Raw genomic sequence first — 15073 nt, 5'->3', positions numbered from 1 at the left:
ATTGTGTATTAATTAACTTTTCTTCCCAGCTTCAATCGCTTGGATCTCCCCACGTACGACTCATTCGAGGACCTGAGAGAGAAACTCCTCATGGCGGTGGAGAACGCGCAGGGCTTTGAGGGAGTCGATTAAAGAAGCCTCCTTTAACTGCATCCTTCAAACCAACAATAAAAGAAAACCCAGAAAACTACAGGGATGTCAAACCAGCTGCTGTAGTAGCAGTTCTGTGCGAGCATGTTGTACTGTAATGCCTGACTGTGAGCCACCTCCACAGCACAGTGGTTCGAGACTGTACAGCGATGTGTTCGAGCCAACTTGCCTACGTCTTCATATCTTTTCAGCGCGGGTAGCTCGCTCTTTAAAGGTGCTAGGGAAAAAAAAACAGGCAGAGAGAGATCCCTGTTAAATGCTGAAATCTATTATCTGCAGGCATGAGCGATGAATGATGAGAGCTGGCCCCCTATCTGAACCGCCGTTTCCCCCCTCTCTTTCCTTCGTCCTGTGAAAATCTACAGTGCTGGAAAACACTAATGCATTTCACTAGCTCCTTTACGTACACTATAGCACAGTATTCTGCACCCTTCACTGGAGGGTCTTAGCATGGCCTTAATCTGGCTCCTACATGCACTATTTCTCGAAGAAACTGCAATGGCACTATGATCACAACTCTCTCTGAAATCCTTAGACCAACACCAGATTACCTTAGGAATGCTAGCCAATCACATTTCAGGAAATCGGCCACACCCCTCCGTAGAGCCTGTTGTGTGATCAGATAAACCGCCACTGCAGCCTTTTTGTAGAGTAATGATTTTGTTATCTTCGCCACTGGTCAATGATTCAAGAACGGGGGGATGAATCCATCCCCAGAGATGATTTTTACTGTTTTTGTCATCATGGAAAAGATTTTGTTCTGTTGTTTTTTAATCATTGGTATTATTCTTGCAGGAAAATACTCTAAACGTATTTGTACTGATGAACAATGTTGTTTACTATTTTGACAATTATATATGACATGGTGTGTGAAGTGTAAATCTGGCTAGTCTGGGAAATAATTAATCCATATCATTTGTTATGGTGATAGCAAATGTGTTGAATAAAATGGTTTTTATTGTAGTGCTATAAAAGCAGCATGAAAACTACATCTTGTGTTTGCTTTGACTACATACTGTAGTAGTAATCTGGACGTGTAATCTGTCTCGAAGTCGAGGAGAGAAAACTAAAAAAAAAAAAAAAAGGAGGGGGGATAGTTTCTCTGAGATGTTTGCGTCATGATTATATTAATATTCTCATGCCTGTTGCTGTTCAGAATCCTGTAAATTGTTCTTGGAAAAAAAAAACACATTTTAAGTTCTTTCATGATATATAAATATATGTATGGCCTACATTTAACAGAAGTATTACTGATCAACGACACTAAAATAAAGCTGTGTGTGTTTGAGTGTGTGTGTGTGGATGTTTGAGAGAGAAGCTGTGATTGCCACTGAATATAAAGCAGCACGTTTCTTACAGAGAAAAAACAGTTTTCTTTTTTATGTTTTTGTTTTCTCTCTCCTGTTTCTAACACCATCGAACCTAAAGGGCACTTTATAGATCACTCTGAGGTCATGTCACCTGTTGTATGTCTTTTGTCATTAACTTGAATGTGATTCTTTCTTTTTTTTTCCACTCGGAGCACTTACCTAGTGCAATATAAATAGTCTGTAAATCTGGGTTGCTGCTAAAGTAGAAAAAGTTGACCGAAGTGAAGCATGGACTTCACATCATTTAGTACTCTTTATTTTTTCCTCTGTTTCCTCGATCCCCTCCCTTCTGTTTGCTCCCTCCTGTGATTCTCTCCTTTCAAACTGAATCAGTAAAGATTAGTCCTTTTTTTTTTAGGGTTTGTTATTTTACATGAACGACACAAAAATCTCTTTTTTGTTAACGTTTTCACCACTCTTCTGCAACTCTTTGTGGTTCAAATAACTCCAGTCAAATAAAACTGAAACTTCTCAATGTGTGGTTTGAATTTATGTGACATTTACTGCAGATACAGAGACAACTATGTGGTGTAGAGGCTGAAAAGTAGATGCAGACACATTCATTTGATTATTCATTTATTGAAAGTAAATATCTTTAAATCCTGACTCTACAACAGCTTGAAAGTAAAAAACAACAGGAGTTAATTTTATTTCATGCCTCAACAACATATTTATTTACTTAAACTCTTGTGTTTTCAGTGTATTAATTAATAATATTTCTTGCCTCTTTTTAAAATTTTGTAATTTTATGTCTGTGCACGTGGTGTGGTGAAGGGACCTCAGTTCATTCACACAATTGCAATCTAGGAGTTATCAGCTCCAAGGACGAGCAAATAAAAGCCACCCTGCCAGTACGGGGACATTTTATCAAACCCCTCCACCCTTAATCTGGTCACAAACAAACTGAGAGCCTTTTCTCCTTTAGAGACACCTTTCCAACAACACACCTGCATAAAAACTGTCACAATGACAGTAGAAAAAAACTTACACTGCTTTTACTTTGTGTTAAAGATAAGAGTCCAACATCATGTGTTGGTCCCAGGCTAGGCTTCAGTTTCCATGTTACATCACAGGAGTGACCTTAATGAAACCCTGAAGAGGACTTTCAGCAGTAACTAAAAACTAAATTATCTGACAATGATTTATGTTTTAGCTACTTTGCTGAATTTTATGAATCCATTCTGAAAATGGGTTCATTAGGATGGTCCCACAGTCCAATAAATGAATGAATGAATGAGTATTTATTATTTTAAACAAGCAGCTGGATTCGTCACAATAATTACAGGAAAAAATAGATGGTGAACTCTTGATCTTTTTTCCTCAAGTCAGACAAACAAAAACAGATTTAAGAAAAAAACAACATACAAAAACTTGGATAATGTGGGGACATAGGCACGCTCCCATCAGAATTGATAAAGGAAACTCTCGAGACGCTGCTTTGGCACGTGCAGCTTTCCCTTGATGGGCAGTAGATATTTTGACATATTTTCATAGTAATGCGTCATCATCCGTGGTTCTCCTATACTGCCAGGTGAAAAAAAGGATGCAGCTTCAAACACAGGTAAAACATGTCTTTGTCTTTGGTATTAGCTTTCCAGTTAAGTACTTTAGCTCACTAACAGTACATTGTTCTTGAAATGCTGGCTGAGTTTAGCTAGCCACAATTTCCTCCGTTCAGACAATTGTTTGGACTGCTGACCCCGATTTGCGATAGTTTTTGGTAGTCAAAGGATTTGAGATGTTTTTCTCTACCCAAACCATTAATGCAGCATAAAACACAGAAACAATTTTTCGTTTTGTGTGACAATAATCCTATACACCTGTGTGCTCGCTTCTGTTCTGGTGAGAATGTCTCAATGTGTCTTCATGTGACTGAGCGTTGTATTACTTTTAGTTTTCTGTTTTACTTGTCATCTTTTTGCTGACTTTCCAGCAGTTAATCTATTATTTTTAACTGGTTAAACATTTGAGCTGAATACCTTTTGCTAACTAGCCACTTCATAGTTGCTGCCTGTTTACAACTCTCAGCTAGCTAGGCTATTTCAACATTTAGAAAGTTTCTTCAGTTTTTGCTAAAACTGTTAGCTTTCTTCTACATTTATAATACAGTGTTTGAGTGTTTGCCACAGAATTGTGGATGGACTCGGCTAAAAATTTGGCTTTGGCGTAAAATTGAAAGGCATGGTTTCAAAAGTTTGATTATGAAAACTGATCCATTGGTCTGGGTTTATTACAGAGCTGCACTAGATACACCCTCATTTAGCCTAGAGGTTTTTTGAGCCCTCAACTCCAGTAGACCAGAAATGGTATCATTAACCAGATCACTCTTTTATTAGGACTCAAGCAGCTAATGGCCTCTTTAAGTCAAAGCTTGGTACTCAGGCCCTGTTGCCTCAGCAGGCCTCCCTTTTTTTTGGAGTCCCCTTTCCTCCACCCTGCACCCTCTACCTCTGGTCAGGGTCGATCGATACTTCCCCTGTAGCTTATCACTAATGTGGAACTGGCTGTTTGTCCAAACCTTGCTCTGTCTACATAAAGACTTGGACGGGACGGCATCAAACCAAAAAGCACCACATATCCCCTCGTGAACGTGCCACTCCGGACTCACTACTGGACTTTTACCTTTCTGAAATGAATGATCTGGAGACAAAGATGCGCTGGTGTGAGAGGGAAAGGGCAGTGAAAGGAGAGCAGCTGTGAGAATCAGGAGCAGGAGACTGTCCTGTCCTGAGGATACCAACCAGAGAGAGGACTGAATAAAGACATTTGAGGTGAGTTGGTTAATATTCTGGGCTATATCGCTATTTTTTTAAATCAGATATTCATTCATTAGGTTTTAATGTGCTTTTTGGTTTGAATGATCATAGAAGTGAGTCTTTTTCTTTAGTGCTTGCTCACACTTGAACACACACAGCTGCAGCTATCCCACAATGATTAGTAAAGAGTTAAGTGGACTTTGGACGTCTTTGATAAGCCACATTTAGTATTTTTTACACATTTTTTTCTGTTTTTCATGTGTGATTTAAATGACAGTGCAACAATAAAAGCATACACTCATTTTTGTGATTTCACTTTTTGTCTAAACTCTTTTTTTCCTCATTCCACAGGATTGTGCATGCACAAGTCTGTTAAAAAACACAGCGCTGTGTCTACTTTTCCTGCAGGAAACGCTGTCCTCCAGAGCTGTGGAGTGTGACAATGGTGTTTGTGTCCTGTCTGTCAAACGCCATTATCACACTAAATAGCTACAGTGTGAATAAGACTTCAACACAGTTCTCAATGTCTTGCTTTGTCAGGTTGGGTTTGTGCCATTTCTTCTTACTTCTTTTTAAACGTGCAATATGTCCCAGTCTTGGTCGTAAAGCTTTGGACACACAACACCAGGAGGGACTGAGATGAAAATAGACATGCTGTATATGTGTCGATACATCGTACATGATCTCGAGCCTCTTACTGTGACCCACTTTCCTTTGCTCTTGAGGTGTTTATTTGTGCAGACCTTCCCATAGATCAGAAAGTTTGACCACATTTGTCATGCTTCTGACCTGACTGACATGCTTGTATATCTCTGATTTTGTAATTGCACCTTGTATTCATTCATGCAAATATCATCAATAAAGAGTGTTTATTTGTTGCTCTTGCTATCGTCCAAAGACAATGTTTACTCTTAAAAAATGACCATCAAACCCAACAGCGCTTCTTACTTTAAACTTTCAGATCAAACCACTAAAATATGAGTGGATGAAAGTGAATAAAAAGCAAACAAAGCTGATATTTCACCAGCAACATCTCTTTAATAACACGACTCTACTGCTTTCACATGGGCAAAATTAACCTGAGAGCCATGCCAGTAATTTGGGTCAGGGATTTTGAAATCAGACGCGAGAGCAGCACAGAGCTGATGATACAGAAACCGTCTGAGACTGTAGTCGAATACCTGGCATACTTATGAGATCAAATGGGCTAAAGCTCAGTTAAACTTGTGCCATATAGATCTTTAAAACATGCCAGATATTCAAAATTAATCCAGAAATAACTATCCATCTTATAATAACATTTCACATCGTTTGGCAAATGCACCCAACATGAGCTTATGTGTACAAAAGTGTATTTTTGTGTGTATCTGAAATAAAAAAAGAAAAAATTTCCTGTGTCAGTAGCTTGGTAAAATGTTTAAACAGGAAATGAAGAAAATCCAACCACACTCCAAACATGATCCTCTCACACCATGTCACACAAAACAATCAATGTCCTTTAATGTGTGTATGTATCATACAACCTACCCGAAGACATTTTCTCTAATCAATAAATTACCAGTTCATTAATTTAATGAACTTTAAGCCTGAAAACATCACCAAAGTAGAAAAATAACGATAAAGCAAGATCAACGCATTTCTTCAAAAAGCAACCTCTAAGACATCAAAGTTCATCCTCACCATGAAGTGTTCAAACATGAAACAATTTCAGCAAAACCTGTGAAATAAAAAGTACGACACTCCCTCACTCATCAAACATCTCCAGTGCTATCATCTTTGAAATAAAGACATGTTCTCAAATGTTCAACATGAGATGAAACAGAAGCTCCTCTGAAGTGACAGGCCAGATCATCCGTCCACACACAAAATTTTTGATGATTGTTTGTGTCCTCTTTGACAATCCAAACTCTCCCGTCTCATCACCAAAAGTATCAACATATCAACAAGAAAGAAAAGCCAATTGTCCAGAGTTCTTCTCCTATTATGACTTGCTCTTCACTGTAGGCCCAAAAGTCTTCTTCTTGGGTGCTGCAGCAGGTTGGGGTTTGGGTTTGGGTGCAGCTGCCGGCTTCTTAGGTTTAGGCTGCAGGGATTTGAGCCCCAGTATCTCACAGTACTTGTTACACTGATGTAAGGCTTTGAACTGGTCGATGAAGGAGGTGGCACAGTTTCCTTTAAAGCCTTTGTACCTAAAAAAGAAACAGATTGTCATGATACATTTATTTACATTTATGAAGAATTTGGATCTAGAATATTTTAAAATATGACTCACCCTTTCTTACACGTGGCTATCCCCACATCAGTGAGTCTCATTCCCACTCCTGAAAAAGAAGTAACACTTAGTCCTTCAAATTCATCTTTTTTAAATACCTGAATGTGTGCGTTCACAGTCAAATGATCTGATTTCCTAACCCTGCATGTCAGTAACCAGCAGGTTCCCCTCAGTCTTGTGGTACACCCAGTGCTGGAAGGCACAACACTTCTGTCCCGCCTCTGAGTCACGTCTCATCAGGTTGATCTCTTTCCCGTCCTTGACAGAATACTTGACGAAGTCTCCTATCAGCTCCTCTTCCAGTGTGGCGTACGGGATGTCATTGGATGGACGGTGAACCAGATAGATGGGAATTATCCTGGTTGAGCATAAAATAAGTGTTTCACATTAATTTAAAATACTACAGTGAGAGTTTTGTTGCGTAGGCTGTCCGCTAACTCACTCTGGGATTGCTCCAAAGGCTTCACATGACTGGGCAGCAGTGGTGTATGCCTTAATGTACTCTCTTGCTGTGTTCTGGACCTGGCACTCCTAAAGAAAGAAAAAAATACACTTATTTCTACTCAAAATATGTTTTTTAAAAGTTGCCAGAGTGTATGATAAATATCTGGTTACATTTTCTAAATCTATAGATGAAAAGTTCATAATTTGTGTGGCAAATGTTGTGGGTTAGCCCAGTGGTTCTAAAAGTGAGGGTTGCAAAATGCCAAATAAAATAAAAAAAAACACATTTATGATTGCATATGTCATCTATTAATTTGAAAATATAAACAAATCTGGGGGTTATATTTCATATAAAACCATGAAACAAAAAATATTTGATCTGTTTTCCACATCTCTTTGTTGCCGCAAGACCTTGAGGTGAGCAAGCCAGGATAGTGGCATCAGCTGAATCAGGAAACAAATCAATATGTGTACATGGATAGTATAACTTTTTGTTGTAGGCACTTTTTGGTTCATTTTTTCTAATTTATTTCTTTGGTATTGGCCTATTTGCAAACTCACACAGCAGGGGGTTGCTTATCTCTGTCACTGTTATTTTTGGAGATGTAGGCTGAAAAGTTTTGGGACACCTGGGTGAGCCCAGATCAAAAAACAACTTTTTGGCTGTTTTGGGGCACCAAATTTTGTCATAGTTAACTGCAAATCTTTCTGCTTGTTTTAGATACATAAAACAGTTTCAGAGTTAAGAATCATTTTTCCAAGCCTCAGAGTCCTGTGTCAATCTCTTTACCTCTACAGCCAAGCTGAAGTTCTTCTGAACCAGCTCCTCATTGTTCTTGGTCCCGTAGCTGATAGCGTTATGCACTTTGAGCACACACGAGTGTCCTGGCAATAAGAGAGGGATCTGACCGGCCTTCATCTTTGTCCGGAAAGCCCGCCGGTGCATCCCCTCCCCAAAGTGGACCTTTTCGGTGATGATACTTGCAGGTTCGTTGTCTGCAAAGTATTGTTCAGATAAGAAATCCTCTTTGAAGAGCAGCCTTGAGCAGTGGATGTCCTCCTCCTCATTTCCCACCTCTTCAGGAACAGCTGGAATACAAACAGGCTCGACATCAGTCACAGCTGTCAAACACAAAGACTCTTACTCACTGACTAACTGTTGTTAAAAAGCTTTCAAGTACTTACATGTGACGGTTTTAGGAGCTGGAGGGATGACTATCTCACTCAGCACTGAAAAATGAAGAAAGACAACACTTGAAGCAAGCATATTAATTGACCATTTTAAAGACATTCTGTGTCGTAGTCAGGTTTTATACCTTCATATGTTAGCAGGTAGTCCAGGGTGACTGATCCCTGTGAGCTTGTGAGGTGACATTGGTACTTGCCCAAGTCTTTGTGGGAAGCGTTGGTGATGGTCACTGACACTCTGCTCTCATCCCCTGCACTTCAGAGAGACAAAGATTGATAAATGCTTACAAATATGTCTGGCAATGTCAGGCCTTTGAGGACAGAAGAGCGCAAGTACCTTCTCTTGAGTTCAGTCAGGACCGTGCCATCTCTGCTCCAGATGACAGTGTGGTCTGAGAACACGGCTGTAAACTGACACCACAGGCACAAACTCTGAGGGTCCCCGCTCACAGACACGGCTTGGATTGTCTTCACTACCTTGACTTCTGCAGGAAGTAACATTTAGAGATGAAAGATGAGTTTCATCCTGTCACCATGCAGGCTAACGGCAGATTAATAACTGTTTACCTTCAGGAGGAATGATTTTCTGTTTCACCACTTCACTGTATGCCTTCTTGCGAGTTGCCCCGGCATCTGCCTCTCCTGCCTTGGCTTTGATAGAAACATCTTGTTTTGGCAGTTTTGATTCCAAAGCACTTAAAATTTTCCCAAACTTATCCTCAGACAGGCGTCGCTTCTTGATGACATCGTCATTTGGAGGACTGGGGGAGGTTTTCGTCTGCTGCTCTGTATGATATAACGTGTGTTCCTGCTTGGATGTTTTAGCCTCCGTTTGCTGGAAACTTTTCTCAACATTCAACTTCTTGATGTCCTTTTGAGCTTTCCCATCTTTGGCGTCCAGTTTGGCCTCAAACATTTCAATCCTTCCTTTTGCACTCTTTGGTTTTGCTCCTTTCTCCACCTCAGCCTGTGGCTCCCCGACACCTTTCCCCCCCAGTGTACTCTGAGCATGTTTCTTCTTCTTCTTTCCATGTGGCTTGCTTGGAGCCTTCTCATTTTCAACACAAGTCTCAATCACCAGCTTAGTGTCTTTAGCATCCTGCACAGCTGGATCGAGCTCACCTGTGTGGATTTCTGCAGAGAGGGGATCTGTTTTATGCGGTGCTGAAACATGGTGCGATAGGTTGTCCTGTTTCTTGGAGGCTTGTGTGCCGTGATGATGACTTGAGGATTTGTCCTTCTTGGAGCGTGTTTTGTGTGGCATCTTCTCAGCTGTTGTCTGATCTACCTCTGCTTTTCTAGATTGTGTCTCTTTATCAACGGGTTTTGCAACCCTAGGAGCAAATGGATCAAATAAATCTAAAGTTATGTACGCAATCCGTTTCTCCTCTGAGATAACAAAATTATCTGCAGGGACAACAGCCAAGTTTGATAGTTCTCTACTGAGGTCATTAATGTCCTCATGTATTGTTTTTCTTGCAGCAAAGACACACTCAGAGTCTGCTGAAGATTTCTCAGAAGACTTAACTGTGTTTTCTTTTCTATCAAACAAATCCTCATCAGCTTCTAAAGACTGTCCATGACTAATCTCTCCCAAGGTTGGCCAGAGAGCAGAGGGTTGTAGATGACCTGAGCTGAGGTCTCTGTTGTAATTGAGATCCTTTGTAGCGTGAGCTTGATGTCCGTCCAAACTTCCGTGGGTTCGACAGACGAGGGAGGAGCTGATACTGAGAGGAGCCAAGGGCATAATAAACTTAGGACTCCCCCCCTGTGGCTCCAACTGACAGGCTCCGTCAAAGTCTGGTGGAGTGTCAAGTGACACGTGTGCAGGGACATTAATATGCACGCCAGGTTTTATGTCTCCACCTGGCACGTGCCAGTTTGTCAGAGTGTGTGAGGTGAAGGAACAAAGATCTGTTGAACATTCGGTCCCTTTGGGATCAACCTCAGCTGGCCCTGAGATCCTCGTAGGTTCCTGGTTGTCGGTTGAATCAGGCTGGGAGACTCTGCGTTCATCTGTCACTTCACAGAGTTCCCCTCCAAAGGGCTGCGAACAGAAATGTATAAATACAAGTAAAACATCTGACAGAGTTTGAAGAAAATAACCACGGATATTTTTTTACAAGGCATCTAAAGGACTACCAGACTACCAGATTTTGAAAGAACATTACTGTGTGCTATAAAAGATTTGACTCTAGAAATATTCCGCAACAAGAAAATATAATTTCAAATTCTTCGGCACATACCTTTCTATAGAGCCACAAAACAGATCTTTCCAAAACCTCATGCCTCTATATCCTCTCCGACAGTCCATATGTCCTGCATGCAACTGGAAGCAACACTGTCAAGAGCTCAAGCTATGCCTTGCCTACCTAAGCCAATCAGAAACAGCCTCCACAAGCCGGACCTGTTGCCGTTCTGCTCCGGGGTTTTTAAAGGAGACCTGGTGGGAATGGCTCTGTTAAAGGGCGCGTACAAAAAGAGAGCGCAAGGGGGGGTCAAATTTCAGTCCTCAGCTGTGCTCTCCTCTCACCCCTCCGCCCTGACACGCCACGGATGCATGCTATTATCAATGAACTCTCCGCTATTATTAGACGCCATTCCTGTCCATCTGAAGTTTTCCCCAGGCACTCTTGCTTCCTTCAGCACACACAGCTGTCAGTTCTTTGATGCAAAAGGATTTATCCAATAATACAACAGAATCATGCATGGATGACAGTCCTTGGGTGCAGAATGAATGGCTTGAATCCAAAGCAAGGTGACAATACTCGTGAGTCTGACACGTGGTGACGAGCGTGGATTTCACTCTCAGGAGTATTCTATGTACCTCCGGAGTGGCTATGAAACCAAGAATGACAACACTGACAAGGACAGAGGCAGGAATGTCTCTTAATGTTCTGGCCATGATTCCAAAGTACGTGACTGATTTATCTGTTGGCCAGAACGAATGATTTGAAGGTGATCAGTGTTATTGTTTCTAAGACAAATCTTTCCATTAGTCCCTCTCTGCCACGCACTTCTGAGAAAGTGATGGGCTCAAACTTTTGTTCTCATTACATTGTGCCAACACTGTTCCAAATTGCCAACATACATACAAAACTTGTACAAAATGACAAAAGACTGAAAAAACCTATAAAGTTAACTGTCTTACCTGATTAAGCATTGTCCCTGCAGGTGCATTCTGTCCCTCCAAATCTGTGTCTTCTGTGATTTTCAGTATAATTGGATCTTCTTCACAGCTGATTAAACTGTCTGTCTCCGTAGACTCCCCAAATCCACCAAATTGACAAAAATCCAAATAAGCAGAAGTGGAAGATCCTGAAGTCACATCTATGGGGGTTCCCATGGGTGGCCCAGCCTTGCTGCTCTGAATTTCTTCCGGTGCTTTCTGTAATTCTGTGGCTTCTCCTGAATCACATAAAGATTCAGTGCTCTGAGAGGCATCTCTGTCTCGGAGCTCCTCTCCACCAGATTCAAGGCTGAAAAAGAGACAACCCTGCCCGGAGAGCAGAGATCCCTCTGGGATGTTTTGAGGCTGATCCTTGACACCCATGGGTGGTTGTGAATGTACCTTCACTTTTGCCTCTTGACCCTTTCCTCCTTTAGACTCTGAGTCTATTAGAGAGTGTCCCTCAGCGAGTGCCTGTGTCAAAGCATCTATCTCTGCCCCGATCTCTGTGAAGGCAGCTGTAAAGTCTTCTGGTGGGGCTGCAATGATGTCTGTCCAGTCTGAGAGTGCACTGGCCCAGCTGTCCACTGAAGACCACCTCTCCACCGATGGCCCCCAACCTTTGGTGTCATCACCACACGAGCCAATCACCTCACTTCCATCAGAGTAGTAACCTGATACTTGTGTCTCTCCTGGGGAAAAAGACCAGTCACTGGTATCAGTGAGCAGAGAATGACTTGTCCTGTTCAAATCTCCTGTATCCTCACCTGTCAGATACTGGCATGCATCCAGCCACAGCTCCACTGGGCTGTCACTTTCATATGTTTGGGGGGTGAAATCAGTGACCTCTGCTTCCCCTCGTCCTGCATCATTTCCTGACTTCACGCCTGACTCACATGCATCCACAGCAGGTGATCCTAAGTGATGTATGTGTGACTCAGAGTCCGCTACAACTTGCTCCTCACTTGAGCTGTTAAAACATTGTGTCACCAAGTTTTCTGAATCACTCAACAGGACATGTGCACTGCTTTCTACGTTTGCCAACTCTGTTTCTGATAATGGCTGGTACTCAGGACATTTAATCCTCTCTGGATCTACTTTTGGGCTTAGTATAAAGTCCTGTGTCTCATTTTCAAAGATATAAAGCTCTGACACTGATGCTGTGGCTCCATCGCTCTCCAAACTATCTGAACCATGTGATAAAGACCTTGATAGACCGGTGACTTGACTGCATTTAGGGATGGAGAGAGGCTCAGTGACAGATGGCTCCATCAAGCCCTCAGGAGAGGATGACATGACCTCAGGAGACTGATCTGGAATACTTTGTTGTACGATAGGAGCTTCGAGGGCTGTTTCTAAACTAACAACTGAAAAGGATTCACAGAGGGGTGAAATAGGGCCATAAGAGAACTGAGGTAAAAGAGGTATTCCATGTTTTGGAAAGCCAAAAGGGCTCTCTACCTTTGGCAAGCACTCTGAAGCTAACCTGCAGTCTGAGTCTTTGCTGTTGTCCTGAGGAAGGTTTGGGGAAATGTTTAACAAAGTCTCAAGTGATTCATCAGAGAGGTTTGAGAGATCCGACACCGTTTCATACGCAGACAGCGTTTTCTCTACTGGAGTGTGAAAAGAGTTCAGATCCTCAGTTTGACTGTCTGTAAGAGGCGGTGGTGTCTGTTTTTGGTCATCTGGGCAAAGGGACGACGGATCCATCGGGAATTCTAGTTGTGCCATTTAAGGAGGTTTTCAAACACCACTGGCAAGCCAAACTTTGGGACAACAGTTTAAGTTCTGTGCACTCATCGGTTGCTTTGGGTTTCATTTACTCCACTGGGTCTGGATTCTTTACCTGCAGAGAGAAAAATGTCAACAGCAGAAAGTTACCATCACTCACATTTGAATTACAAAAGCAGAAAAGTCAGAAAGTTTTATGATTTCTGATCTTGTGCCTTTCTCTCATGTGAAGTATCTGAAGTGGGGCCCGCTGCCTCCCTCTAGCTGTTTATCTAAGCACCAGGAGATGACCCTTTAAATGCCCCTATTTAGAAGCTCTGAAAAGCCACTTGACATATCTTATCAGCTGGAAACCTTCCTGGTGTTACTCTATGGTGGGTAAAAATGTCTCTCAAGTTGTTGCAGACTACATGGTTCTTTTCTGTCCTCTTCCCTGTAAGATCAATGTTACTGCTCTGTGAATGAGGAAAAGATAGCAGCAATTCAGTTTAGGGAGAGAAAGCTAAGAGAGTGGCTTCATCGCATTTCTTCGTCTTAAGGGTTATCCTTTACATCACGGCTCAAACTACAATGGATCCATGGTCCAGGCCATTTCATAAGGTCTGCCACTTGATGCCAGTTTATTATAAAATCTGGCCAGACGCTTTCTTAACCCAGTCAGGACCAGGGAAAGAAATATCTGATTTTCAAGTTGACCCTGAATGCAGCATAGCCAGCTCTTGAAATGAAGCAAAAAAACTGACATTTTGCATGCTCAAAACCTTCAATCAAGATGTCTTTCCAGCAAGCATTCCGCAAGAAAAGCCAAATATGACTGTAAAATAATTCAAGTCGAGAAGTAAAAAACGGAAAACTTCTTTGCATACTGCAGATATTCAAGGCCATGTGTCATCATATTTATTAAGCTGACGCTTTCAGGTCAGTCTTGCCTCATTTGTCCCTTCCCGATATCTTTCCTCTCATTTCAGAAAACTTCACTTTCTAGGTTGATGTTTTCCTTCTCTTGTGATTGTCGTCCCTGCCTTCATTGTTTCCACCTGGAAATGTGCCTCAGTTCCACATGTATGAGTTAGTCTGTCTTACGTTGTTCTATGTCTGTCTGTTCCGTCTCGTCAAGAGTGTGTCCTGAAGCCATACTTTGATATCCATGTATTTAAGTGTTAATTTGAGCAAGCTAAAGAATTACAATGAATAAAAATGATCCTACTTTGGGGCCACCTCACAAGTGAAGAGAAAGTATCATTTCCCCTTCATTCCTCAATGCAAAGCTAAACCCAACAGCCTCCTGACCCTGGTCTCTTCCCTGCAGGTATGATGGAGACTGGGAGCTAGCATGGATGAGTTTCTGTGTGGTAGGCCTATCTTGATGAAACACCTGTGATGGGAAATGCATACTTGGTAATCCTAATGGCTCTCACTGCCCATAAATTCCCATTTATTGTTATGTCTGGGTTGTTGGGGGCATTATGTAACCTATAAACAGAGGAGTGCTAACATTGGGATGAGGGCTCAATGAGGTAGTGTCTTCTCCTTTACATTAGAGCGCTATAGTTGTCTTGTTTATCTTGTAAACTCTAATAGCATTTGGCATTGATTGAAAACTGTTACTGAAACCCTATCTCGACAAATCACGAGTTGTTTCTTGGCGGAAGCAAAGCACAAACTTTAAGCTGCACTTTACTTACAAATTTAAAGTAATACTGTCTCATGATCTCAAAGAACCAATTAATATACTTGCAACTATTACAGTGATGCAACTTGATACCATTCAGGAAAAAATTCTGAGCCCTTGATTGATGCCAGATGATATCTGATATTTATTAACCTCTCATGACCTGGCGTCCTCATCTAGAGACGTTACGTTTTGAACTGGATGGCTGCCATCTCTGCCAGAATAGTCCACTATAAATTCTAAGGCCAAGGTAAATAACTAATCACTTGATTTTGATATAAATCCTTATCGTGTTTCTTGCGCAAGTGAATCTCCATGAAG

At 41.6% G+C, this 15073-nt stretch overlaps 2 protein-coding genes across 7 annotated transcripts in view; one reads left to right on the top strand and one right to left on the bottom strand.

The window, feature by feature from the left end:
* Positions 1 to 1967, top strand: part of LOC141805086 (E3 ubiquitin-protein ligase NEDD4-like) — a 58799-nt gene extending 56832 nt beyond the window's left edge. For all 6 annotated transcript variants that reach the window (XM_074689797.1, XM_074689802.1, XM_074689800.1 and 3 more), the window contains one exon: positions 30 to 1967. In XM_074689797.1, the coding sequence (XP_074545898.1) occupies positions 30 to 132 (103 nt within the window). In that variant the 3' untranslated portion in view covers positions 133 to 1967. The remainder of the gene's footprint in view (positions 1 to 29) is intronic.
* A 4290-nt stretch (positions 1968 to 6257) lies between these two features.
* alpk2 (alpha-kinase 2) lies at positions 6258 to 13059 on the bottom strand. The gene is made up of 10 exons (XM_074689710.1): positions 11332 to 13059; positions 8748 to 10227; positions 8518 to 8665; positions 8309 to 8436; positions 8178 to 8222; positions 7783 to 8081; positions 6991 to 7079; positions 6689 to 6906; positions 6549 to 6597; positions 6258 to 6465 (listed from the first exon to the last, which is right to left on the bottom strand). Exons 1-10 carry the CDS (start codon positions 13057 to 13059, stop codon positions 6258 to 6260), a joined length of 4392 nt encoding a protein of 1463 aa, XP_074545811.1.
* Between the last annotated feature and the right edge of the window lie 2014 nt (positions 13060 to 15073).

The sequence above is a fragment of the Halichoeres trimaculatus genome, unplaced genomic scaffold, assembly GCF_033239565.1.
Source record: "Halichoeres trimaculatus isolate MK-OKI-2021-1 unplaced genomic scaffold, fHalTri1.1 fHalTri1_scaffold_16, whole genome shotgun sequence".
In the NCBI taxonomy this organism is placed as follows: Eukaryota; Metazoa; Chordata; class Actinopteri; order Labriformes; family Labridae; genus Halichoeres; species Halichoeres trimaculatus.
This window is presented reverse-complemented; position numbering and strand designations above follow the sequence as displayed.

Excerpts from the sequence above, each read along its gene's own strand:
- alpk2 (XM_074689710.1), bottom strand. The coding sequence starts at position 13,059 with ATGGATCCGTCGTCCCTTTGCCCAGATGACCAAAAACAGACACCACCG. Across the intron at positions 8,666-8,747 it reads GAAAATCATTCCTCCTGAAG|AAGTCAAGGTAGTGAAGACA; the intron begins GTAAACAGTTAT and ends TACTTCCTGCAG. Across the intron at positions 8,223-8,308 it reads CTACCTGCTAACATATGAAG|TGCTGAGTGAGATAGTCATC; the intron begins GTATAAAACCTG and ends TTCATTTTTCAG.